Source organism: Suricata suricatta, chromosome 3, assembly GCF_006229205.1.
Source record: "Suricata suricatta isolate VVHF042 chromosome 3, meerkat_22Aug2017_6uvM2_HiC, whole genome shotgun sequence".
Classification (NCBI taxonomy): Eukaryota; Metazoa; Chordata; class Mammalia; order Carnivora; family Herpestidae; genus Suricata; species Suricata suricatta.
Window position 1 is genome coordinate 64318559 of NC_043702.1, and position 25379 is coordinate 64343937.

At 34.6% G+C, this 25379-nt stretch overlaps 1 protein-coding gene and 1 long non-coding RNA gene across 14 annotated transcripts in view; one reads left to right on the forward strand and one right to left on the reverse strand.

Moving 5' to 3' along the window:
* The window catches only part of LOC115287762, an 11926-nt gene extending 1774 nt beyond the window's left edge, over positions 1-10152 (reverse strand). The window contains exons 1-3 of one of the 2 annotated variants that reach the window (XR_003906633.1): positions 9981-10152; positions 7063-7188; positions 1727-1872 (exon numbers count right to left, since the gene is read on the reverse strand). This is a non-coding gene — a long non-coding RNA (uncharacterized LOC115287762). Of the gene's footprint in view, positions 1-1691; positions 1873-7062; positions 7189-9980 lie in introns of those variants that run through there. The other variant, XR_003906632.1, reaches the window with a different exon arrangement.
* The window catches only part of SCN3A (sodium voltage-gated channel alpha subunit 3), an 84437-nt gene that overhangs the window by 808 nt on the left and 58250 nt on the right, over positions 1-25379 (forward strand). For 8 of the 12 annotated variants that reach the window (XM_029934470.1, XM_029934472.1, XM_029934476.1 and 5 more), the window contains exons 2-9: positions 5555-5673; positions 8115-8204; positions 12068-12196; positions 12871-12962; positions 14016-14288; positions 14483-14546; positions 21828-21969; positions 23096-23302. In XM_029934470.1, the coding sequence (XP_029790330.1) occupies positions 5555-5673; positions 8115-8204; positions 12068-12196; positions 12871-12962; positions 14016-14288; positions 14483-14546; positions 21828-21969; positions 23096-23302 (1116 nt within the window). Of the gene's footprint in view, positions 1-5554; positions 5674-8114; positions 8205-12067; positions 12197-12870; positions 12963-14015; positions 14289-14482; positions 14547-21827; positions 21970-23095; positions 23310-25379 lie in introns of all 12 variants that reach the window. The other 4 variants (XM_029934469.1, XM_029934475.1, XM_029934471.1 and 1 more) reach the window with 2 other exon arrangements.

Below are 25379 nucleotides of genomic sequence, written 5' to 3' on the forward strand. Positions count from 1 at the left end.
TCAAGAAGATGTGGTATATATACACAATGGAGTACTACATGGCAATGAGAAAGAATGAAATATGGCCATTTGTAGGAAAGTGGATGGACCTCGAGGGTGTCATGCTAAGTGAAATAAGTCAGGCAGAGAAGGACAGATACCATTATGTTTGCACTCATAGGTCTAACAGGAGAACAGGAGAAACCCAATGGAGGACCAGGGGGAGGGGAAGAGGGAAAGAGAGTTGGGGAGAGAGAGGGACGCAAAACTTGAGAGACTATTGAATACTGAAAACAAACAGAGGGTTGAAGGGGAAGGGGGAGGGGGGGCAAGAGGTAGTAGTGATGGAGGAGGGCACTTGTGGGGAAAGCACTGGGTGTTGTATGGAAACCAATTTGACAATAAACTATTAAATAAATAATAATAAATAAATAAATAAATAAATAAAATTGACACCAGCAAAGCAAGTATCTGTTACTACTGACATATTCAAGCACATGGTAGATAACAGAACAGCCATGCCAAAGAAGAGTTGTAGGCATATGTACTTCTTCTTATTTAGTTTTTAATTAGCTTGAGGTTTCCTTACAAAAGATTTGTATTCTAGAAGATAACAACCTTATTTAGCATCCTCTTATGGGAAGATAATACATTGACAAGCAGAGTCATAACTACTTATTGTTAAAACATCAGTCTGTGAAAAAAATGTCAAGAAGACAAAAAGAAAACCCTCAAGTTTCCTCTATCTATGTACGATTTGAATCAAATCATGACTACACCTTCCTAATGCTCTAATAACCACAAAATTCTGTCAGAATTAACTAGTTTTTTAAGTTAAACCAGCTGTGCAGTTTATAATAAATATTTTTAAGAGATGATAGATCCTGCATCATGTAATTGGGTATTTTAGAACAATTTATATTTCACATTTATAAGCATAAAAACAGGTATGTGTAGAAACTAATGATAAATAAATCACTATGAATTGATGGTTTGTGGACTAAAGAAGATATTAAGTAGCTTTATTAATTACAGCCAGTCCTTCTAAAAGCAATGGCTAAGGAAACTGCATTCTCTAAGCAGCACTCAATTTAAACACAGCAGATCAGTGATGGTTCAAGAACTTGACAGCTGTAGAACTTGCATGTTTATGCACACCTGAGGCTCCGGTAAGATACAGATTCCGACTCCACAGGACTGGGAGGCGGCTTGAGATCCTGCATCTCTAACAAGCCCACCAGTGAGAGTCTTGCTGCTAATACACGGGCCACACTTTGAGTAGCAAGTTTTAAAATGTTTTCTATAAATCATAAAACAAATTTAAATAGCTAAGCATATCCTTTCTTTCTCCTTTGGAATTAGTTTCATGAAAGGTGGCATTCAGCATAGATTCACATATTTTTAAAAATAATTGATTCCAGCACTTTATTACAGAAGCACTAAAGAAAATTTTGAAATTCGGTTACTGTATTATTACACACAATGATAAGTGAGACATCCCCCAAGAAACTAGAATAAAATTCTCCGTAAAATTACTGATTCAAAGTATATATTTGAAAAGATATCTTCAAGAGACAGGGGAATGCTTACTCTGACATGCTTAAAAGTATTTGCTACTTAAAGAAAGGAAGTGTCCTTAAGAAAGGAAATTGGTCAGATTAAAGGGTGGATAGAATAACAGAGACAGACACCAGCATTTTTCAAGGGAGACAGATCTTTAGTAGTAGCCCTGAAAGCATTTTCTTACCCAAATCCAGTCCATTTCATTGTAGAGGGGCACACTGGGCTACTGAATAGAGGAGGCATTAAACATTCTGCTTTTGATTAAGTTGGCTTGTTTGGACGCCACCCTCAGCAAAGAACTTTCTTATTAGAATTTGTCTTCCTATAGATCTGCTTGAAAGGAAAGAATATGCTGTTTATTGCCATTGTAATTATTTCTGTCCATGTGACAGAAATACATCTTTTTTTTTACAAAGTAGTTTATTGTCAAATTGGTTTCCATACAACACCCAGTGCTCTTCCCCACAAGTGCCCTCCTCCATCACCACCACGTCTTTTCCCCCTCCCCTTTCCCTTCAACCCTCAGTTCATTTTCAGTATTCAATACTCTCAAGTTTTGCGTCCCTCTCTCTCCCCAACTCTCTTTCCCTCTTCCCCTCCCCCTGGTCCTCCATTGGGTTTCTCCTGTTCTCCTGTTAGACCTATGAGTGCAAACATATGGTATCTGTCCTTCTCTGCCTGACTTATTTCGCTTAGCAGAAATACATCTTATTTTAAATAAATAGATTGGCATTCTGATTTTGTATGTCATGCTTTTAAGCTTGGTTAATGTGAGTCTGCTGCTAAGAAACAGAATTGTTTTCTGTGTGCTAACAAAGTCAGTTCTTAATGACTCCCTGTCGGAGAACCAGATTTGGACCTTGATTTATTCATGGTGGCCATGACCCATCTCGGGAGACATCTATTTATCTTTACTGTTGGTGCACTGCTTTTCTTTATGAAGTATCTAGGAAAATGAAGACTGGGGTGCTGCTATTGAAGAAGGTAGTTTATGATTGTTAGGATAGAAGGAGCTAATGTAAAAAGCTAATGGAGATGTTTTCAAGTTTAAAATATGTGTATGAAGTTTATGTTAATTATATGAATAATTCAGATGAAAGGCAATTTTAAAACCATAAAACATTATGTAACAGTTTGTTGTCATTGATTAATGATATATTTTGCATGCCTAATTTAATCAGATAATCAGATGAGCCACATCACAATGTATTTTAGTGGTATTTAAGTTGGCCAGGTAATAACTTAATAGTGATAGTGATAATAATGATAGCTAATATTTGTGCTCAGACAGAATAGGTATGAATTTCAAGGCACTGTTTGGGTGCTTTAGGTGGCAGAATTCATTTATTATTCAAAGAGCCAGTAAGGCAGGTACTATTAGCCTCATTTTACACATGGGTCAAATGAAGCTAAGTGTTTCACATGGATTACCCCAGAGAGGTTAAGTAACTTTGCCCAAGTTACACACCGTAAGTGGTCGATTCTGGAATTTAACCCAGACACTCTTAAGCACTATGCAAAGCTATATATGCCATTTATTAATAAAATGAAAGATAATGCTAAACATTGCTTGTGTAATGTTTTGAATTCTCTGAATGAAGTGGTTCTACTCAGAGATGTAAAGCTTCCTCTTGCCGGTTTGACATACTTTCAGCTATTACCTTCATCTTCTTAGCAGCAATATGCAGTGATTTTTTAAGTCACATCATTATTTATTATTATGTAGAGACCAGATTTTGGAGTTGGCACTATTTACTCCTCTTCCAATCATCTGTCATTCAAATCGTTTTCAGTGTAGGTATACATCTCTCAGTAATATCAGAGATCCAAATGTCAAATGTCTTCCCTGTAATTCTTTCACTATATAGGATATTAGTATTTTGTTCTTCATTTCTCAGAACTCAAGGTTTTGTATCAGGTGTTGTTCCCCCAGAAATAAACTGAAATTGTGTTCTTAAGCCCTGCTCTGTTCCAGAACCTGTAAATTCAGTGAAGATGCCCTTGGGATGTCATTTTTAATCCCATTAGTACCACAAAGGCTAATCTTTCAGGGGAGCATAGGATTCCATGTTTAAGGGACAGTTCATTCCTGTCACTCTGTTTTTGGATATTTTCAAAATAAATTCCTCTCCTAATGTTACAAGTGTTATTTTTTTCAGGGCAATTGTTTCAAAACAGCATGAGTAAATGCACTTTAAATTATGGTGAACTTTACATGTTATTGCATGTCTAAATGGACCTAGACTGTTTGAAATATAAATAATCTAATCCTATAAAATCAAGAAAATCCTTTAATGCAGTTGTGCTTCAAGGACAGTTTCCTCAATGTCCACCATCCTGTGTGTATGATCTCAATGCTAGAAAGAATTTTCTTTGTTCTTCTTATACAACTGTTCAAATTTATAGATTGCAGTTCATGGAAAATGCTTGATTAGTTAATGCTTGACTCCACGGTCTTGAATACAAAAGGGCAAAGTACACAGAAATTGTTTTCTTTGCCTTTTATACTCACAATATAAATATTTCTCTGTACCTATTCAAACACTACCATGTTGTCAGTGAACAGCTCTTAGCTAAAGAGTAAAAACATATTATTAAGCAAATGGATATATAGATGTCTTAAAGGTAAATGGCATCTTAAAGGTAAGTCTGCGTTTAATTAAAACAAGTATTTATGTACAAACCACACTATTAAATACTGTGAACAAATGGAGAAAAAATAGATTACAGGCTTTTTCTGCTCAATAGTTTATAACAACTTCTAACCTAGCCCTCAGTGGAATGAACCCTACATGTAAATTGCTACTTGACTATAATTACAAACAACATGCCAATGCGTGCAAATTAATATACTAAGACTTGCTGGTAAAGGGAAACAATTAGAGAGCCATCAGAAGGCAGTGATTTATCTGGTAAGACATGATGAAGGAGGTGACTTTGATAGCTGAGGACATTTTCTGAAGGTAGAGCTTTTCAGCCCTGGCTTCATATTAAAATTGCCTGAGGAAACTTTAAAAAATCCCATGTCTGTGTTTATGCTCAAGAAATTTTGATTCATTTGGTTTTGAGTAGAACCCATTTATTGGCAGTTTTACAATCACCTTAGGAGATTCTAATATGCAGACAGGACTAAGAGCCTTTGATATAATAGTGGGTGGGACCTCATGATAGGACTGTTACTGACCCCAAATGGGAGGAGTTTGTATTAGAGCACCTCACAGGTACCTCCTTCCTCTAGGATTTTATGACACTCATTTCCAGAATCGGAGGGAGAAGCTGACAGGCTGTGAGCGGGATTGACAAGTGGACTGATTTGGTTGGAGCAGAGATGCCTTGGTGGTAGAAAGTAATTGATCTTAGAGAGCTGTAGTAGATAACCACTGGGTAGCATAGCCTAAATGCTAAAGTGATGATTACAGGTTTCAAGTAATAGGATTTTAGCTATGGAAGCCCTTTGAAATGATGCCTTTAAGCCCAATTCTCAGTGCAGGTGTCCCTTCTCAGGGTTACCAGCAGATCTATAGAATCAGCAAAATCAGGTTATTCAGCCTATTTGAACATTTTGAAATAGGACAGCTACCATAGGGAAAATAGAAAGGCTTCATAAACTTTAGAGTACAAAGACTTGAAATAATTAAAACAGAAGATTATTTTAATAGCAATGTATACAGAATAACTGGAAAAGTTACCAAAGCTGGAGACAGATGGTAAGCTTTAAATAAAGTTGGGGGTCTGTAAAGTTACAACTTGATAAAAAAAATCATGTAGGATCATTAGTTTATATCAGAAAGTTGAAACCTTAGAGACAAATTAGGTAATAGTAAATCATATGTTTATTTGTAGCTATATATTAATTTAGGGGAGAAATAGCTAATGTGTTAATAGTCATGATATACCAACTTGTTTAAACAAACAAGTTTGAACAAATCAGGTAAAAAGTTATTCGTGTGTGCAAACTCTTCAAATAAACCGTATGTCTAATCTAGTAATTTTTTCATATTTTCTTTTTCAGACTTTTATAGTATTGAATAAAGGAAAGGCAATTTTCCGATTCAGTGCCACCTCTGCCTTGTATATTTTAACTCCGCTAAACCCTGTTAGGAAAATTGCTATTAAGATTTTGGTACATTCATATCCTTTTCATGTGACTGAGCGCTTGTGGTTGATTTTAAAGAAAATGTCATTCATATATGCATATTTCATATATTTATATTTTGTATATATTCATTTGTGTTTTATATACATATAATTTTTGAGATTAACGGTGACGTTGTTATTTAACCTGTTCTCATTGATTTTATGCTACTTATAAAGAGATTAGTATAGAATTACATTTAAGATTCTAGAAGTAAAAAAATGAATGATGATAATGTGTAAATGAAACAAACTATGCAGAAGGAATAACAGCAAAGCTACTTCACACTTATATTAATCTCAATTAGACCATACATAACCATTGCTAAAGAAATAGAGTCTATTGTGGTTAGCATTATTATCTAGATTACAGATGTTCAAACTTTGGTGCCTTAATTGGTTCTATATCTTTAGCACCTGGGGCTGTCCATCCTTCTTTCATTAAATATTTATTGAGCTACTGTGTGCCTATGTATCTGATAATATATATATTTAAATATCCCTGAATTTAAGACTATTTACAATGATAGTCAAAAAGTACACAAAAAAGGACAGAATAGATGTGGATTTCAAAAGTATTCTCAATAGGTAATGATAAAAATAGATAGGTATTCAGAGACTATGTTAAAGAATGGGTATTTATTTTTATTTCTTTAAGTTTATATTTAAATTCCAGTTAGTTAACATACAGTGTAATTTTAGTATCAGGTGTACAATTTAGTGATTCAACACTTCCATACAAAACCTGGTGCTCATCACAAGTGCACTCCTTAATCCCCATCACCTATTTAACCCATTCCCCTACCCACTTCCTCTCTGGTAACCAACAGATTTTCTCTGTAGGTTAATAGTCTGTTTCTTGGTTTGTCTCTTTTACCCCCAAGGTAGTTTGTTTTGTTTCTAAATTCCCCACATGAGTGGATTTATATGGTATTTGTCTTTTTCTGACTGATCTGTTTCACTTAGCATAATATTCTCTAGTTCTATCCACATCATTGCAAATGGTAAGAATTCATTTTTTATGGCAGAGTAATATTCCATATTATATATGTATCTAATTTGTATTTCCTTGATGATGAGTGATGTTAAACATCTTTTCATGTGTCTGTTAGCCATTTGGATGTCTTTGGAAAACTGTCTATTCACGTCTTCTTCCTGTTTTTTAAAAATCGGATTATTTGTTTTCTGAGTGTTGTTTGATAATTTCTTTATAGATTTTGGATACTAACCCTTTATCCAATGTGTCACTTGTAAATATATTCTCCTATTCCATTGGTTGCCTTTTAGTTTTGTTGATTGTTTCCTTCACTATGCAGAAATGTTTCATTTTGATCAAGTACCAATAGTTTAGTTTTGCTTTTGTTTCCCTTGCCTCAGGAGACCTACCTTATAAGAAGCTGCTCGGTTGATGTTAAAGAGGTTACTGCCTATGTTTTCCTCTCAATGGTTTCCTGTCTCACAATTACCTCTTTAATCAAGAATGGGCAGACATTCAAAATAGCCTCCTAAAAACTAAAAGAGAGACAAGAGACTGATTAACATAGAGATAGGGCAGACAGGACTGATAATTTTTTTGAAGTTCATCTGAATTATTTTCATTCTATTGTTTGATATTAAAAAGTATTTATATTTTTAAATAAAAGATTTACCCCCAAATACAATCTTCCTTAGAGTGAAGTCTGATTGAGATCTTAAGAGAAATTATTATAGCTAATTCTCAGGAAGTTTTCAAAATAGTCTTTATCTGTTTCAGTATGGTGTGGACTAGATCCAGGAAAATAACTAGATGGCCCATTAAGTTCCCCCACAGTCTAAACTGAAATAAAAAGTTAGAAAACAATATTAACTTATAAGCAAAAAATTATCTATTTCTTTATTCTTAGGTTATAAACACTAAAAGAATGAGACTAGTAAGACTATTAAAAGTACCCAATTACAGAAGAATTTTCAATCAGTGTAATTTTTGAATATAATGGGCTATACCCAATTCATTAACATTTTGTCAGTAAGTGGCGATTTTAAATTATATCTGAAGTATAATCTGAAATACAATTTCAGATATAATTAAACTCAGACTTTTTATACTTTTACACTGTGAACTAACTTACTAAAGAATGATCATTTCTCCCTGCAGTTCTATTTCACATAATTGCTTGGGATGCAAAATTTCCAGTGCTTCAAATACACATCTCTTTCTATTAAATTTAGTTTTGTGAGAAAATGATGAAAAATGAAAAGGAGTCGAGTAAGAATGTATGACAGGCTTTAAAATTTATTATTATTTATTTTATTACTTTATTACTTATTATTATTTTTTCAATCGCTTTAAAACAAATAAGACTAATTTCACAGGTAACTTTATTGATTTTTTTTTGTATTGGATTGTTTGTAAATGGTGATGATAATATACTAGCATTTATTCCTTAACTATAATCTACTTTATTCAGCATGCTTATCATGTGCACTATTTTGACCAACTGTGTATTTATGACTTTGAGTAACCCTCCAGACTGGACGAAGAATGTCGAGTAAGTAGAAATGACTTCTTCGAATGAGAAATGCATAAAGTCTCTAACAATCTCCTTATCATTACAGTCTGACTTAAGCTTTCCACTTTTTGGGGTCAGGCTAAAAACCTCTAAGAAAAAGTTACTTCCATAACATGAAAGAAGATAAGGGAAGTTCTTTAGGGGGTGTTTTCTTCTATGAGGTAAGTACTTTTTCCAACAAATTCATGACAGTACCTATTTAAGAAAGGTTATAAATAGTATACACTAGCTGGTAAACTAAACAATCATTTAGCATAAAAGTATCATAGTATGCATTTTAGATTAAAAAAAACAATGACTGAGTAATTTGAATAAAATTATTATTCCAGTATATTACTATTAGTGCTATATTTTCATCAAACAAATTTAGTTATTTAGCATTCTATATTATATTAGTTATTATGGTTATATATCATTATATTTAGGAAAATACATTTAAGTGCTTAAGTAGCTTAGATGTTTAGTTAGATTCAGATATGTAGTTTATTTAGATATAGATGTGTGCTAAAACACCATAGAATATCTCTAGAAAATCATAGCTCAAAAAAATAATAGGGTTACCGGGAAAACAAGATTAAGAGCAGATCACTCAAAACTTGTGAAGCTTTGTAATTAGAACACTAATAAAAACAGTAACAATCCTCATTTAAAAAAATAATGGCCTAGTAAAATGTCCATAGATGTTTGTACCAAAAGTCACAGCCAACAACTCCTTTGCAGTCTCAGACCCTGGACCTTGTCCTTTCTCCTTTAAGATGAAGACCCTGGGGACATTTCTATCATGTCTTTAAAATAAAACATTTGATTCATTATTTTAATACAAAGGGAAAGGTGTAAAGCACAATAGTTTGGGGGCATGTTAAACTAGCCCCTGCTTGCACTAAAGAAGCCTCTTAGGTCAATTTTCTGTGTTAGTATTAATGTCTCCTTTTAATGCTAAGAACATTCTATTTAAATATAAGGGAAAAGATGCCACTAATTGTTTGAAAACATCAATATGGGGGATATTTTGCACTAACTAATACGATTTTTGCATTATAACAACAATATTATTTCCAAAGTTACCAGTCACATATGAGATTATTCATGACAAAGAAATATTTAATTAGTGAAACAGAACATGTTTAGGGTATGTAGGCTATCGATGTATAGTATAATACAATGATCAGGTTTAGTGAAAAAGAAGTTTTTAGTATGTTCTATTTATTGCCATATTTTTAGAGTAATATCCAATAGGAGATAAATTATTATGACAAACATTGCCACTTCTATTTCTGCTTTTATAGGCTTCTTAGAGGATTTAATGCACTATTCTAAGCCATCATTTGTCAGTGATTTAACACATTAAATTTTTTTCTTGGTTGTAGCTTGGAAATGCTCCCCAGAAATCATTTTAGGAGAGGATCCAGTTCTTATGTTGAGCAAACAATTTAACAGAAGTTTTAGTTATCACTTGTCATATGTGGGTTAACAAATGGATAAACCTATTTAAAACTATTCTGTATGTACTTCTAGCAGAAATTACGGAAGCATTTAAATCTGCATAAATCTCATTTATTTGTATAACATTATTAAAAGATATAGGTAAAGAGGATAATTGAATATTGTTACTTGACTACACAGATCTCTTTTTAAAGTTACTTTTTAGAGATGACTGTATCTATTATGTAAATAGTTTTAACCCGACAAAAGTTTGACTTCATCAGTCAGTAGGAAAACTTTGCACAAGTTTCCTGATCATTTATCCCTACTTACTTCACAGCAAAGAGGTAGAAGAACAAGCAAAATCGGTGGTTACAGTCAACAAAACGAAGCTAAGAGAGTCCCAAGAAAAGAGAAGATAAATAACTCAGTTCTGACCTGAAAACAGGTCATTGGTAGCATAAACAGCCCTGCACAAAAAGGTGACACACACAGAATAGGCTGAGGACCGTATTGCATAGTGAGGGTCCTGTTATGAAAGGAAGGCAGGTCTCTGGACGTCATAATTACGGGAGAAAACCTCAGTGACACGAACAGAATCGACAGCATGATTAGAGACTAGTGGGAGCCGAGCCAAGACTCTTACTTGTTCTGCCTAGTTTGCTAATAGGTACTTCTGAGACCTAGTCTGTGTAAAGCTCTCTCTCCGACGTTAGGCTCCAGCACGTTCTTCCTTGAACAGCTATCCAGCACACTGTTCCTTGAATAGCTATCAACACTCACTGTGTACTTCAAATGTCACTAATTTTCTTACTTTTCCAAAGACAGGGATAGGAGTAGGGGCTATCATATTTATTAGGGACCCCTAGTAAATCCATAGATAACTTAGAATTGCCTAAGCATAGACCATAGGGCATGCATCATTAATGTGATAAATAAAACACATATTGAGCTGTCGCTTATGGCTTTTTACAAGGCAGCTGTCTTCGACCAGAAAATGTCATGGTGGTTATGTGTAATGTGCAGAGATCCAAACTAAAACACAAGTAAATATAAGCTTTGTGTTGTAAATATACCTTTTCCTAATAAGGTCAGTGATTTCATAATAAGTAAAGACAGCAATTATATTTATTCCTCAAAAATCAGCTGAATTATTTTAAAAGGGAGGAGAAATATTCTTAGGAAAACCTGATGCGAAGATTTTTGTATACATTTTCCTATTATTTCTTTGTTCCCTTATCTGAGAGAAATTTCTGCAGAAAACAGTGCAAAAAAGGAAAAAAACCTCCCCTAACTTTTTTCACGTATAAAATACTTGCAGGCAGGCAAATATAATTGTTTTTAATAAAAGTAAGTCAAATCTTTGTGACTTGGGTGAAGGAACTGAAGGATAATCTTAAATTGTACTTTTTAAAAGAACACAATATTGAAAAACAAGTACTCGTTCTCAACTATTTTTGGAAGAAACAGAAATAACTTAATATTGTCAACACTCGAGGGGGAGAGAGCTAAAAATGCACTGTATCAAACAGTAAATGGAAAATCTTTCACCATTTTGGAGGCTGAAATTTGAATTTGAGCATGTTTTACTGATTTGGCCCAACTGTATAGAAACAGTAACTGACGCAAGGTTAGAATCAGAAATTTTGCTTATCTCTGAATTTTGGTAATTGTGTAAATGTACACACAAAAAATACTAATAAATTGAAAATTTTCATATGGATATATATATGTAGAGAGAGAGAGAGAGAGAGAGAGGGGAGCAGTTTTAAAAAACTCTATGCCTGACTCTTAAAAAGGGAAAGCATATATTCTAGATTAGACATCTGACATATTCCTAAAAAGAATTCTACTCATTAATAAATCTGAATGAAATATTTTATTTAAAGTAAAAATCCAAAAATTTTACCTCTAGAGCTGTATGTCTAGTGAGGGAAACACTAGCCACGTGTGAAAGCTGAAATTTGTCTAGTGTTAATTGTTGAAATAATACTATTTCAGATCTATTGGTTTAAAAAGTATGTAAATGAAAATTAAATTCACTTGTTTTTTCTTAGTTTTTCATTTGGCTACTAAAAATTTCCAAACTAAATAAGTAGCTTGTATCTATTTTAATCAAACAGTGCTGTTCTAACAGGCCAAGCTTGATCATTATCTGTAAAACACATAAACTATTATTCTAAAAATCTAAATAGTTAAACAAGATTAGATTCTGTGGAGGAAGATATTATCTCTTCAGTTTAACCCTTTACTCAGGCTTGTAAGATTAATTAAACTAGTCAAGTCTTTGTAAATGGAAATAAGAAACAAGATTTTAGCAAATTAAAAAAACCACAAAAGGATAAGATTTGCCATGTTGAAAATATGTATATCAACAGCTCAAATGAAATTGTTAATTTTTGTTTGGATGCTTTTCCTAGATACACATTCACCGGAATTTACACCTTTGAGTCACTTATAAAAATCTTGGCAAGAGGGTTTTGCTTAGAAGATTTTACATTCCTTCGTGATCCATGGAACTGGCTGGATTTCAGTGTCATTGTGATGGCGTGAGTATTTCTGAAAAGTTGTTAAGCTTGAAGGAACGAAAATAGTTGTAGCATAAGCCAGGTTGCTGTGATATATTTTAAGTGCAGAGTTTTCTTATTAGCCAAATTAACTATACACCTCATATATTTTGAAAATACACATTAGAATAGATATTGCAAGGTAAACATATCTGGTAAATGAGCAATAAACAGTGTTACTTTCATGTCATAGAGTCTTCCACATCATCAAAATGAAGTTATTCATTGACTATAACATCTTCAACTGTATTTTGATTACTTTCATAAATAAACTTGTTCATAGTAGTGAAAATTACATTGAAATAAAGCAACAAAATTTTATTCCTTAAAAGCAGCTTTCAGCTGAGGCATTCTGAGGTCTGTAGCAATTCCACTTGTTAAAGTCAAGGGGCTCAGTATGCCAAACCCAGCTTTCATTCTTTATTTACAATAAACTTTGCCAAAATTATCGGTAACTCTGATTTAACTCTACAGGTATGTAACAGAATTTGTAAGCCTAGGCAATGTTTCAGCCCTTCGAGCTTTCAGAGTCTTGACAGCTCTGAAAACTATTTCTGTAATTCCAGGTAAGAAGAAACTGGTGTCAGATGATAGGCTGCTTTTACCCCAAACTTTGCTTGTGCGTTACTGTGTTGTGTGTGAACTCCCTGTTACAGGTACGTGACAGAGTTCGTGGACCTGGGCAACGTCTCAGCGCTGAGAACATTCAGAGTTCTCCGAGCACTGAAAACAATTTCAGTCATTCCAGGTGAGAGTGGGGTAAACACCGGGGCTGGCTTTAAATACACTGCAATAATATTTAGGTTGAAACCACACTTACGACATTAGACTTGTCGTTTATTATTCTTGTTTGTCAACTTCAAAAATGCTAAGTGATGTTTCAATGCAGTTCAGTTCCTAAAATTTTAGAAATTACATATTTATAAAGTCAGCCTTTGGGTTTAACAGAGAATTGCGTGAGTTGTCTATAAAAGTACTAGTGTGAACTAGTACATGTGTGCACTCTCTGTCTCTTTCTTCTTGCATTTATGATGTAAAATTTTCTCTTTTATTTTCCAGAAAAGGCTTTGCTTGCATGCCTTTACTAACTGATTTGGGCTTTACCATTACACTTCAGGTCTCTTCTGAAAACAGATGCCCTTTTACAAAGGAGAAAAGATCATTACTGCACAACATGTACCTGACATGGGATTTTTAGTATATTCAATTCTTTTCTCCTCTGCATTATTGCTACTTGGAGGCTGGTATAAAGAATGAGTTGGAGGGAGACAGCCTCATGAAACACAAAATCTGAAATGAAAGATACTGCAAGTTCATCTTTAGGTGCTCATGGCAACACATAAAACCACAGGCAAGAAAGCTTTCTGCCCCGGGGCACCTGGGTTCCTCAGTCAGTTAAGCATCCTACTTTGGTCCAGGTCATGACCTCACAGTTCATGGGTTCAAGCCCCGTGTTGGGATCTGTGCTGACAGCTCAGAGCCTACTGCAGATTCTATGTGTCTCTCTCTCTGTCCCTCCCCTGTTCACACTCTCTTTCTCAAAAATAAATGAATAAACAAACAAACAAAAAAGCTTCCTGCCTAGATACTTACATTTTCATTTTAAAACTTCCAGAAAGCATACTATTCATAAATAAAACCTGCTTTTCATCCATTTCCCAAACAATCTGGCTATCCATTAAGCTCTAGTGTCTAAACAGCCAAGCAACTGTTTATGGGAAAAGAACGTATGTGACTAAGAAGACATACATTGCAGCTTATGACACTATTCCTTGGATGACCTATTGCTGTCTCTCCTCAGGTTTAAAGACCATTGTGGGGGCCCTAATCCAGTCCGTGAAGAAGCTTTCTGACGTCATGATCTTGACTGTGTTCTGTCTGAGCGTGTTTGCTCTAATAGGTCTGCAGCTGTTCATGGGCAACCTGCGGAATAAATGCTTACAATGGCCCCCAAGCAATTCTGCTTTTGAAACCAACACCACATCCTACTTTAATGGCACAACGGATTCAAATGGGATATTTATTAATGTAACAATGAGTACATTTAACTGGAAGGATTATATTGAAGATGACAGTAAGAAATATTGCTACATTGTTAACCTTAGTGTAGCTGAATGATTTTTCAACTATAAATAGTTGAGGCTGTGTATCTTCGTAAATACACTTTATTGTGTCCACTTGGAATATAACTGATAGTCAAACTTTCATTTATTCATAATGTCAGTAGTATTGATATGAAATGAATTAGCTTATTCTTTATATTAACAGGTCACTTTTATGTTTTGGATGGACAAAAGGACCCTTTACTCTGTGGAAATGGCTCTGATGCAGGGTAAGAAACACAATATAAAAAAATGTAGAACGCTTTGCGAAAAAGCAGATAGGAAAAAAATACAAGGGTAATCTTACATGTATATAATAAAGAGTAGTGCTACCAACCTACAAAGTACCTTCTCTGTGTTACTGGTTTCCTATCAATTCTAAATCATAGCCATTAAGATCACCTCTCTGGGTGAAGACATTTTTTTCTAGAAATCCACAGTTAAGATGTACCTGATTATTACTTCAAAGTGTGAAGACTCATAGCTATTTTTTCTGTAAGCCCCTGAGAGCTGTATAATAAATATAGGGAAGAAAACACAATAAGGGCACATTTTGATTAACAGATTAATAATGGGTATGTGTTGATGTGATGAGCTTTGCTGTGTTTCAAAAAGATCCAGAATATAACATGATCTTCGGGTGCAAGCTCAGCTGAGAAATTGCTTTTGAGAGAGTTAGGTATTTTTGAAGTAGCATGAAACCCTGGGTGCAAAAATAGCCAACAGACAGATATATGTCAAAGGCATGTCCAAGTTTGAGTCTGCATACCTTACAGTTCTTCTGGTCATATTCAACAATAAGAGACACTTTAATATCTTAGTCATCCTGCTGGTCTTTCATGCTTAACATATTTTCCCAAGAGGATTATAAAGTGATTTAAGTCAGGATATAATTTTTTTAGAAGTCAAGGATAGCAGCATTAAGTGACTCTTAAACTTACACAGAACATATTTTGAGTCATCCCAAAAAATGTGAAACTTGTATGACCATAAATCTCTAAGCCTATTATTGAAAAAGTGTATCAGTCCTAGAGACGGTGTTGGTAGGGGGAGAACTGTTTTCCTGATATTTTTCCTAACCTTTTTTCTAGAGGAATGCAGTAAATAAGAGCATGAATGCTAGAGTTTATATATACTTGGATCCAAACCCTAACTTTACCTTTACAAACCCTGACTTTGGAAAAGTGTTCTAGGTGCTCTGTATCTGAGTTTATTTATTTCTAAAATGTGGAAAGTAATACTATCTCTTAGAGTTGTTATGGTGATTAACTAATTAATACACATAAAGCACTTGGATTAGCACCTGGTCTATCATGAGGATTTATTGCATTTTAGGTATTATTTTTATTATTATGTTTAATATAAAAGCCTAGATAAAATTTTAGAGAAGGTTAGATGATACACATTTTATCACTATTAAGCCATAATAATCACTTCTCTTTATTTGGTACTTAGTATGCATTAGGTGATTTACATGGTAAAATTGATAGCCACTCTTGTTAACTGTCAAATAAAATTCCAAAGAAATATACCTAATTTCAAGACTTCCTATAAGGCTACAGTGGTCAAGATAGCATGGTACCTTGGAAAGAGTACATATATAGATCACTGAAACAGAACAGAGACAGCCTTCCCTGCCCCGGAAAAAAAATAGACCTACACAAATGCAGTCAACTAATTTTTGACAAAGAGGAAAAGGCAATTCAATGGAGACAGAAAAGTTTTTTTGAAAAATCGTGCCAAAACAATTGTAAATGACTATGCAAAGAAATGAACCTGGATGCAGATCTCATACCTTACACAAAAACTAACTCAAAATCAATCATAGACCTAAATGTAAAATACAAAACCATAAAACTTACATAAGAAAGCATAAAATAAAACCTACATGACTTCAGATTTGGTGATAAGTTTTAAATATCAATAACAAAATCCACGAAAGAACAAATTGATTAAGTTGGACTTAATTAAAATAAAAAAATTCTGCTTTGCAGAGACACTATAAAGGGAATGAAAAACCAATCCATAATTGGGAGAAAATATTTGCAAAATATGTATCTTAAAAAAAGACTTGTATCCAAAATATACACAACACTCTTAAAACTCATCAAAAAAAAAAGCCACAAATAACTCAATTTAAAAACAGGCCAAAATTTGGACACCTTATAAAAGAATATATGCAGATGGCTAATAAGGATATATAAAGATGCTAAACATCATTTGTCATTAAGGAACTGAAAATTAAAATGACAATGAGTTATTACTATATTATGTACCTATTTGAATGATTAAAAATCCAAAAAAACTGGCAATACAAACTGCTGGTGAGGATGCAGAACAAGAATTCTTATTCATTGCTGGTGAGAATGCAAAACAGTACAGCCACTTTGGAAGACAATCTGGCAGTTTCTTACAAAATAAACACAGTCTAACCATATGATCCAGCAATTGCCCTACTAGACACTTAGCCAATTAACTTGAAAGTTTTGTCTACACAAAAACATCCATGTGAATATTTATAACAGTTGTATTCATAATCACAAGAAACTGAGGTACCTGAGTAGTTCAGGTGATTAAGCATCTAACTTTGATTTTGGCTCAGGTCATGATCTCACAGTTTGTGACATTGAGCCCCATATCAGGTTCCAGGCTACATGGAACCTGCTTGGGATTCTCTCTCTTCTTCTTTCTCTGCTCCTGCCCTGCTCACATGCATCCATGCCCTCTCTCAAAATAAATAAACTTAAAAAAAAACTGGAAGCAATCAAGATGTCCTGTAACAGGTGAATGGATAACTGTGCTGTATTCATCCCGTGAAATATTATTCAGTGATAAAAGGAAAATGAGCTATCAAGCCACAAAAAGATATTGATGAACTTAAATGCATATTAATACATGAAAAAAGCCATATTAAAAAGGTATATTCATCTGATTCCATTTACATGACATTCTGAAAAAGATAAACAATAGACATGATAAAAAGATCAGTTTTTCAAGGGTTTGGGATATGGGTGATATATGCAGAATTTTTTAGGGTGGAGAAACTTCTTTTTAATTCTGTAATTAATTAGAACACTAAGCATCTGTCAAAACTCACAGAACTTTCCTGCACAAGGAGTTAATAGTGTATGCAAATAAAAAAAATATTTGTGAGTTTGGGGTATCTCACGTTGAAATACAGAATATGACAAAGGGATGTAAATATATTTAAAATGTCTTAAAATTCAAGGAATAAGTGGCATAATAAGTATTGATAAGCAAATTTACAAATGTGTGGAATCTGTAAGACAAAGGCAAAAAAACCATGTCCTCTAGTTAATAAAGTTGTTTTCCATGTTAGTATGGATTAACAGTCCTGAAAAAACTTTGCATGTATACTCATATTTAAACAATTAAACATATAGATAGCAGATGATGGGAGCAGCCACTTTTTTTTCTCTTTCCATTTATTTAAATTCAGATTAGTTAACATACAGTGTAGTATTTGTTTCAGGAGTAGAACCCAGTGATTCATCACTTACACATAACACCCAGTATTCATCCCAACAAGTGTCTTCCTCAATGCCCATTACCCATTTCACCCATCCCCCATCCACCTCCCCTCTAGCAATCCCAGTTTGTTCACTGTACTTAAGAATCTCTTAGAGGGTTTGCCTCCCTCTCTGTTTTAATTTTATTTTTCCTTCCCTTCCCCTATGTTCATCTGTTGTTTCTTAAATTCCACATATGAGTGAAATCATATAATATTTATCTTTCTCTGACTGACTTATTTTGCTTAGCATAATACCCTCTAGTTCCATTCATGTTTTTGCAAATGGCAAGATTTCATTCTTTTTTATAGCTGAGTAGTATTCCACTGTGTGTTTCTACCACGTCTTCTTTATCCATTTGTCAGTCGATGGACATTTGGGCTCTTTCCAGAATTTGGCTATTATTGATAAACACTGGGATGCATGTGCCCCTTCGAATCATCATTTTTGTATCCTTTAGATAAATACCAGTGGTGCAACTGATGGATTGTAGGGTAGTTCTATTTTTAATTTTTGGAGAAACCTCCATACTGTTTTCCAGAGTGGCTGCAACAGTTTATATTCTCACCAACAGTGCAAAAGGGCTCCTTTTTCTCCGCATCCTCACCAACATTTGTTGTTGCCTGAGTGTTAATTTTAGCCATTCTGACAGGTGTGAGGTGGTATCTCATTGTGGTTTTGATTTGTATTTCCCTGATAAATGATTTGAGCATCATTTCATGTGTCTCTTAGCCAACTGGATGTCTTCTTTGGAAAAATGTCAATTCATGTCTTCTGCCCATTTCTTCACTGGATTAGTTTTTGTTGTGTTGAGTTTGATACTTTCTTTATAGACTTTGGGTACCAGCCCTTTATCAGATAAGCCATTTGCAAATATATTCTCCCATTCCGTTGATTGCCTTTTAGTTTTGTTGATTGTTTCTTTGCTGTGCAGAAGCTTTTTATCTTGATGAGGTCCCAAAAGTTCACTTTTGCTTTCATTTCCCTTACCTCCCAGAGACATGTCTAGTAAGAAGTTGCTGAGACCAAGATCAAAGAGATTGCTGCCTACTTTCTCCTGTAGGATTTTGATGGTTTTCTGTGTCACGTTTAGGTCTTTCATCCATTTTCAATTTATTTTTGTGTATGGTGTAAGATAGTGGTCCAGTTTCATTCTTCTGCATGCCATTGTCCACTTTTCCTAGCTCCATTTGCTGAAGAGACTATCTCTTTTTTCCACTGGATGACTCTTTCTTGCTTTGTCGAACATTAGTTGGCTATACATTTGTGGATCCACTTCTGGGTTCTTTATTCTGTTCCATTGATCTATGTGTCTGTTTTTGCACCAGTACCACTACTATCTTGATAATTACAGCTTTGTAATACAACTTAAGGTCTGGAATTGTGATGCTCCCAGCTTTGGTTTTCTTTTTAACATTACTTTGTCTATTTGTGGTATTTTCTGGTTCCAAACAAATTTTCAGATTGTTTGTTTTAGCTCTGTGAAGAATGCTGGTGTTACTTTGAGAATCTACACATTTTGAATGTGTAGATTGCTTTGGGTAGTATAAACATTTTAACAATATTTGTTCTTCCAATGCATGAACGTGAAATTTTTTTCCATGTCTTGGTGTCTTCTTCAATTTCTTTCATAAGCTTTATGAAGTACAGGTTACAGATCTTTTATACCTTTGGTTAGGTTTCTTCCTAGGTATCTTATGGTTTTGGTGCAATTCTAAATGGGACTGATTCCTTGATTTCTCTTTTTGCTGAGAGTCAGCCACTTTTGGAGGGAGAAGTTACAAATAAGCAAAGGTAGGAGTCTAGAATGATATTCTCTGGTCATGAAATAGGGTTGTAGACGTTAGGATGGCCTCCTGTTTTGCTTAATCAAGGCACAGATGGTGACATATACATATGCATATACATATACCTGTTATTAGAAACCAAATATGGGTGCTATGTTTATTACTAAGGCAGTGTCATTTCTTCTAGGTCCTCAGCTGACAGAGCAAAGAGATATATATGTGTACACACAGACACACATGCACACACACACCCATTTCCCCTGGTTTCTAATACTATTCTCCAATAAATGAACAAGGTCTTCTTGGAGAAGTGGCCAATTCTAGAGCAGGCATCTTGTAGTGCCACAAAGTTAGAAAGTGCTAAAAACAAAAACAAAAAAAAATCAAGACACACAGAACTATGAGGTTACATCAAAGAGATACAGGAGTCAATGAAAAAGCTTGCAATGACCAAAACTTGAACAATTTAAGTAACAAATTATATAAAACAAATAAATTAGAATTCAAAGTATAAAATGAATATCATGCTTAAATACTCATATAAACAAGTGATTGAATACCCATTCATCAGTCAATGGTAATTTGGGCTTTTTCTGTAATTTGACTATTGTTGATAATGCTGCTATAAACTTGCATCCAGACTGAATCAGTATTTTTATATCCTTTGGGTAAATACATAGTAGTGCAATTGCTGGATTGTAGGATAGTTATTTTTTTAACTTTTTGAGGAACCTCCATGCTCTTTTCCACAGTGGCTACACCAGTTTGCATTCCTATCAACAGTGTAAGAGGGTTCCTCTTTCTCTGGCTCCTCGCCAACACCTGTTGCTTCCTATGTTGTCAATTTTAGCCATTCTAACAGGTGTGAGATAATTGGAGCTTTGATTTGGATCTCCCTGATGATGAGTGATGTTGAACATCTTTTCATATGACAGCCATCTAGATGTCTTCTTTGGAAAAATGTCTATTCATGTCTTCTGCCCATTTCTTAACTGGGTTATTTGTTTTTTGAGTGTTGAGTTTGAAAAGTTCCTTACATTTTGAATATTAACCCTTTATCAGATACATCATTTGCCAATATCTTCTCCCATTCCGTAGGTTGCCTTTCAGTTTTGCTGATTGTTTCCCTCACTGTGCAGATGCTTTTTATCTTGATGAAATCCACGTACTACATTTTTGCTTGTTGCCCTTGCCTCCAGAGATGCATCTATTAAGAAGTTACTATGGCTGGTATCGAACAATGTGGATGGAGCTAGTCTAAGCAAAATAAGTCAGAAAAAGATAAATGCCATATAATTTCACTTACATGTCGAATTTAAGAAATGAAACAGATGAGGGGCACCTAGTTGGTTCACTTTGGTGGTTCAGTCAGTTAAGCCTCAGACTTCAGCTTAGGTCATGATCTCACAGTTTGTGAGTTTGAGCCCTGTGTTGGGCTCTGTGCTGACAGCTCAGAGCTTGGAGCCTTTTTTGGTTTCTGTGTCTCCCTCTCTCTCTGCTCCTCCCCCATTCACCCTCTGTCTCTCTCAAAACTAAATAAATGTTTAAAAATTAAAAAAAATAAATGAAATGGATGAAAAAAAGAGAGAGAGGCAAACCATGAAACAGACTTTAAAAAAAAAAGACAACTACAGGGAACAATCAGGGTTGCTGGTGGGAGCTGGGGAGAGGCTGGGTTAAAAGGGTGGTGGGTTTTAAGGGGGGCACTTGTGATGAGCACTGAGTGGTGTATGTAAGTGATGAATCACTAAATTCTACTTCTGAAACTAACATTATACTATATGTTAATTAGAATTTAAATAAAAACTTGAAACTAAAAAACATTATTGAATAAATACATAAATGAGAGGTAACAGACAAATTCGTATGAAGAGGAATTCTAAATAATTTATATACATACTCTGCTCTTTGGAAGGTGGATAATAACTCCCTGTTCCTTATGTGTGGGCTATACATTTGACTTCATTACAAAGAGTGCACTATGGGGGGAAAAAGAGTAAATTTACTGTGCAGAAACTTGACAAACACAACCTACCTCCAGTCAGGTGATGAAAGTTAGTATCAACAATGATAAGTCATATTGATAGTATGTACCATTGATATACCGTTGCTAGGACAATAATATTATTAACATCATCGATTGAAATAGTTATAAATGCTATGCTGACCTTAGCTCCAATTCCCTCTTTTATAGCCAGTGTCCAGAAGGATACATCTGTGTGAAGGCTGGTAGAAACCCCAACTATGGATACACAAGTTTTGATACCTTTAGTTGGGCTTTCTTGTCTCTCTTTCGACTCATGACTCAAGACTACTGGGAGAACCTTTACCAGTTGGTAAGTGTCTTAGTCCACTGGGGCTGCTGCAACAACATACCACAGACTGGATAGCTTATAAATAACAGAAGTTTATTGCTCACAGTTCTGGAGGCTGGGAAGCTTAAGATCAAGACACTAGTATGACTCCATTCTGGCATGAGCCCCTTTCTGGCTCATAAACTAATACAATACCATCTGACTGTGTCATCCCCTGCATAGAAGGGGTTAGGGATCTCCCTGGAGTCTCTTTTTTTCAGGCACTAACCCCATTCATGATATCTCTACCTTCATAATCAAATCACTTCCCAAAGGCCTCCTCCTTCTAATACTATCACTTTGGACATTAGGATTTCAACTTAGGAATATTGGGGGGACATAAGCATTCAGGCCATCGCAGTAAGGTTCAAATTAGCATGTGTGGGATTTAATTTTATGAACATACGTGAACTGAAAAATATAAATATTTGTTAGTAACATTCTAGAATACAGAGGAGAGTCCAGTACAGCAAGTTTGCCTAGAATCTCAATTGTTCATTCAGTCAGTACATGTACAGTAAGGACTTTTTATATGAAGGGCATTTGGCTAGGAATTATAGAAGATGCAGAGAATGTTCATGCCTTTGAGTTCATAATCTAGTTGTAAATATAAAAAGAACATGTGAAAATATTTTTTTAAAGTCAATGTTCACTTTTTTCTTATTTATTTAAATTCAAGTTAGTTAACATACAGTGTAGTATTTGTTTCAGGAGTAGAACCCAGTGATTCATCACTTACACATAACACCCAGTCCTCATCCCAATAAGTGCTCCCCTCAATGCCCCCCACCCATTTAGCCCTCCTCCCCTCCAGTAACCCTCAGGTTGTTCTCTGTATTTAAGATTCTCTTATGGTTTGCTTCCCCCTCTGTTTTTATCTTATTTTTCCTTCCTTTCCCTTATACTGAGAGACAAATATCATATGTTTTCACTCATATGTGGAATTTAAGAAACACAACAGAATCAGTGTTCATTTTAACACCAAACAAACCTTGGTCAAAATACGAGATGATAAAAAGTATTCATCTCCTATCTAATAGGGAAATAAAATCTTTACCTGGGGACATTATAAAAAATACTGATGAAACTATCCTTTATTTCCCCCTAGACATTACGTGCTGCTGGAAAAACCTACATGATATTTTTTGTCTTGGTGATTTTCTTGGGATCTTTTTATTTGGTGAATTTGATCCTGGCTGTGGTGGCCATGGCCTATGAGGAACAGAATCAGGCCACCTTGGAAGAGGCAGAACAGAAAGAGGCTGAATTTCAGCAAATGCTTGAACAGCTTAAAAAGCAACAGGAAGAAGCTCAGGTACTAAGTGATAATAAGCAACGTTTCATTGTTACTGCTGTTGTTATTCTTTTTATTGTAAACTTTAAGTAGGAATATTGTTCAAGCATAGAGGTCAAACTGGAACTGGCTTTTCATTCAGTATACAAGTAGTGTCATTAGAAAAGAGAAAGCTGAGTCACTTGGGAGGCTCAGCTGGCTAAGCCTCTGGCTTCAGCTCGGTCATGATCTCATGTTCTTTGAGTTTAAGCCCAGCGTCGGGCTCTGTGCTGACAGCTCAGAGCTTGGAGCCTACTTTGGATTCTGTGTCTCCCTCTCTCTCTGCCTGTCCCCTGCTCACCCTCTGTCTCTCTCACTCTTAAAAATAATTAAACATAAAACATTAAAAAACAAAAGAGAGAGAGAGAAAGCTATTCAAACCTAAAACTGTTTCTCAAGTTGGAACCAAAGGAATTTTTCAACATTGTATATAAAGAAATCAGCTTGGGGTAGAAAACACAGTTGGGATAAGGTTAACTATGAAAGTGTCTCATGAAACCTGAGAGAAAAATCTGATATTCAGTTTAATGTGAAAAGATATTTAACTGTATTTCCAACTATTCATGTTTCACCCCTAATTATAACATTTGAGGCTTTATTCTGAAGTTAATTGATATCAAATGTTAACAAGAGAACTTTACATATACTTACTTTTAATTATTCTTTGGGGTTTCTGTAACTTAAAAGGTGTTTGCTACAGCCCCTATCAGGATATCATGAAAGCATCTGCTTTAGATTCCAACTTTATATTCTCATTAATATTAAAACACTATTTGATCTCAGGGCATGATGAATGGGGTATTCAAGTCTTGAGGTGAGAGACAGAACAGTGTTGGCTTAAAAGAAAATCATAGGAAGACAGTAAAATCTGATTAAGGGCAGTGAAAGTTACAGCTCTTCTACATCTTTGCCAATATTTGTGTGGTCAGTCTTACTAGCCATTATACTAAGTCCCTCTCTGTTTTAGTCCGCATTTTCTTAATGACTAATGATGCTGAACGTATTTTCATGTTATTTTCCTTTAAAAAATTTTTTTTAACATTTATTTATTTTTGAGAGAGAGAGACACACAGAGTGTGAGTGAGGGAGGGTCAGAAAGAGAGGAAGACACAGAATCAGAAGCAGCCTCAGGCTCTGAGCTGTCAGCACACAGACCGACGCAAGGTTCAAACCCATGAACCATGAGATCATGACCTGAGCCAAAGTCAGCCGCTTAACTGACTGAGCCACCCAGTCACCCCTCATGCTATTTTCTATCTATGTAGCTTCTATTATGAAGTGGATGTTTTAATCTTTTGCCCATTTGTTTTGCAAACTGGGGTTTTGTTTTGTTTTCTTGAGTTTTAAGTAATCTTTACATATCCCCCAAATAAGTCCTTTACTCTTCAACAATATATATCCATTGCAAATAATTTCTCCTGGTCTGTAATTTTCTTTTCATTCTTCTAATAATATTTTTAGGATAGAAGTTACATTTTGATGAAATATACTTTATCAAGCTTTTTTTTGCTTGTTTGGACATGCTTTTGGTATTGTATCTAAGAGATTTTTGCCAAATTAACATCCTAAAGATTTTCTATTTTTTCTTCTAGAAGCCTCATAGTTCTATATTTAGGTCAATGATCCATCTTAAGTTAATTTTTGTGTAAGGTGTAATTTATATGTTGAGATTTTTTTCTTTTGCATATGGATATCTAATTACTACAGCACCATTTGTTGAACTAAATATCTTTCTCCACTAAATTGTCTTTGAACCTTTGTCAAAATCAGTTCTTCCAGATGTGAATGGATCTATTTCTGGATTCTGTTCTGTTCAATTGATTTGTTGTTCTTTAGACCAATACATAGTTTTATTACTATAGCTATTTAATAAGTCTTGAAATCTGACAGTTATAGCTCTCCAACTTTCTTTCTTTCATAGCTATTTTAACTATTCTAAGTCCTTTGTAACTTCACATGGGCTTTAGAATCACCTTGTAAATTTCGGTTCCATTAATTTCTGTTGCTATGTCTTCAAGTTCATCATCTGTTCTTCTGTAATGTTTGATATGCCATTAAT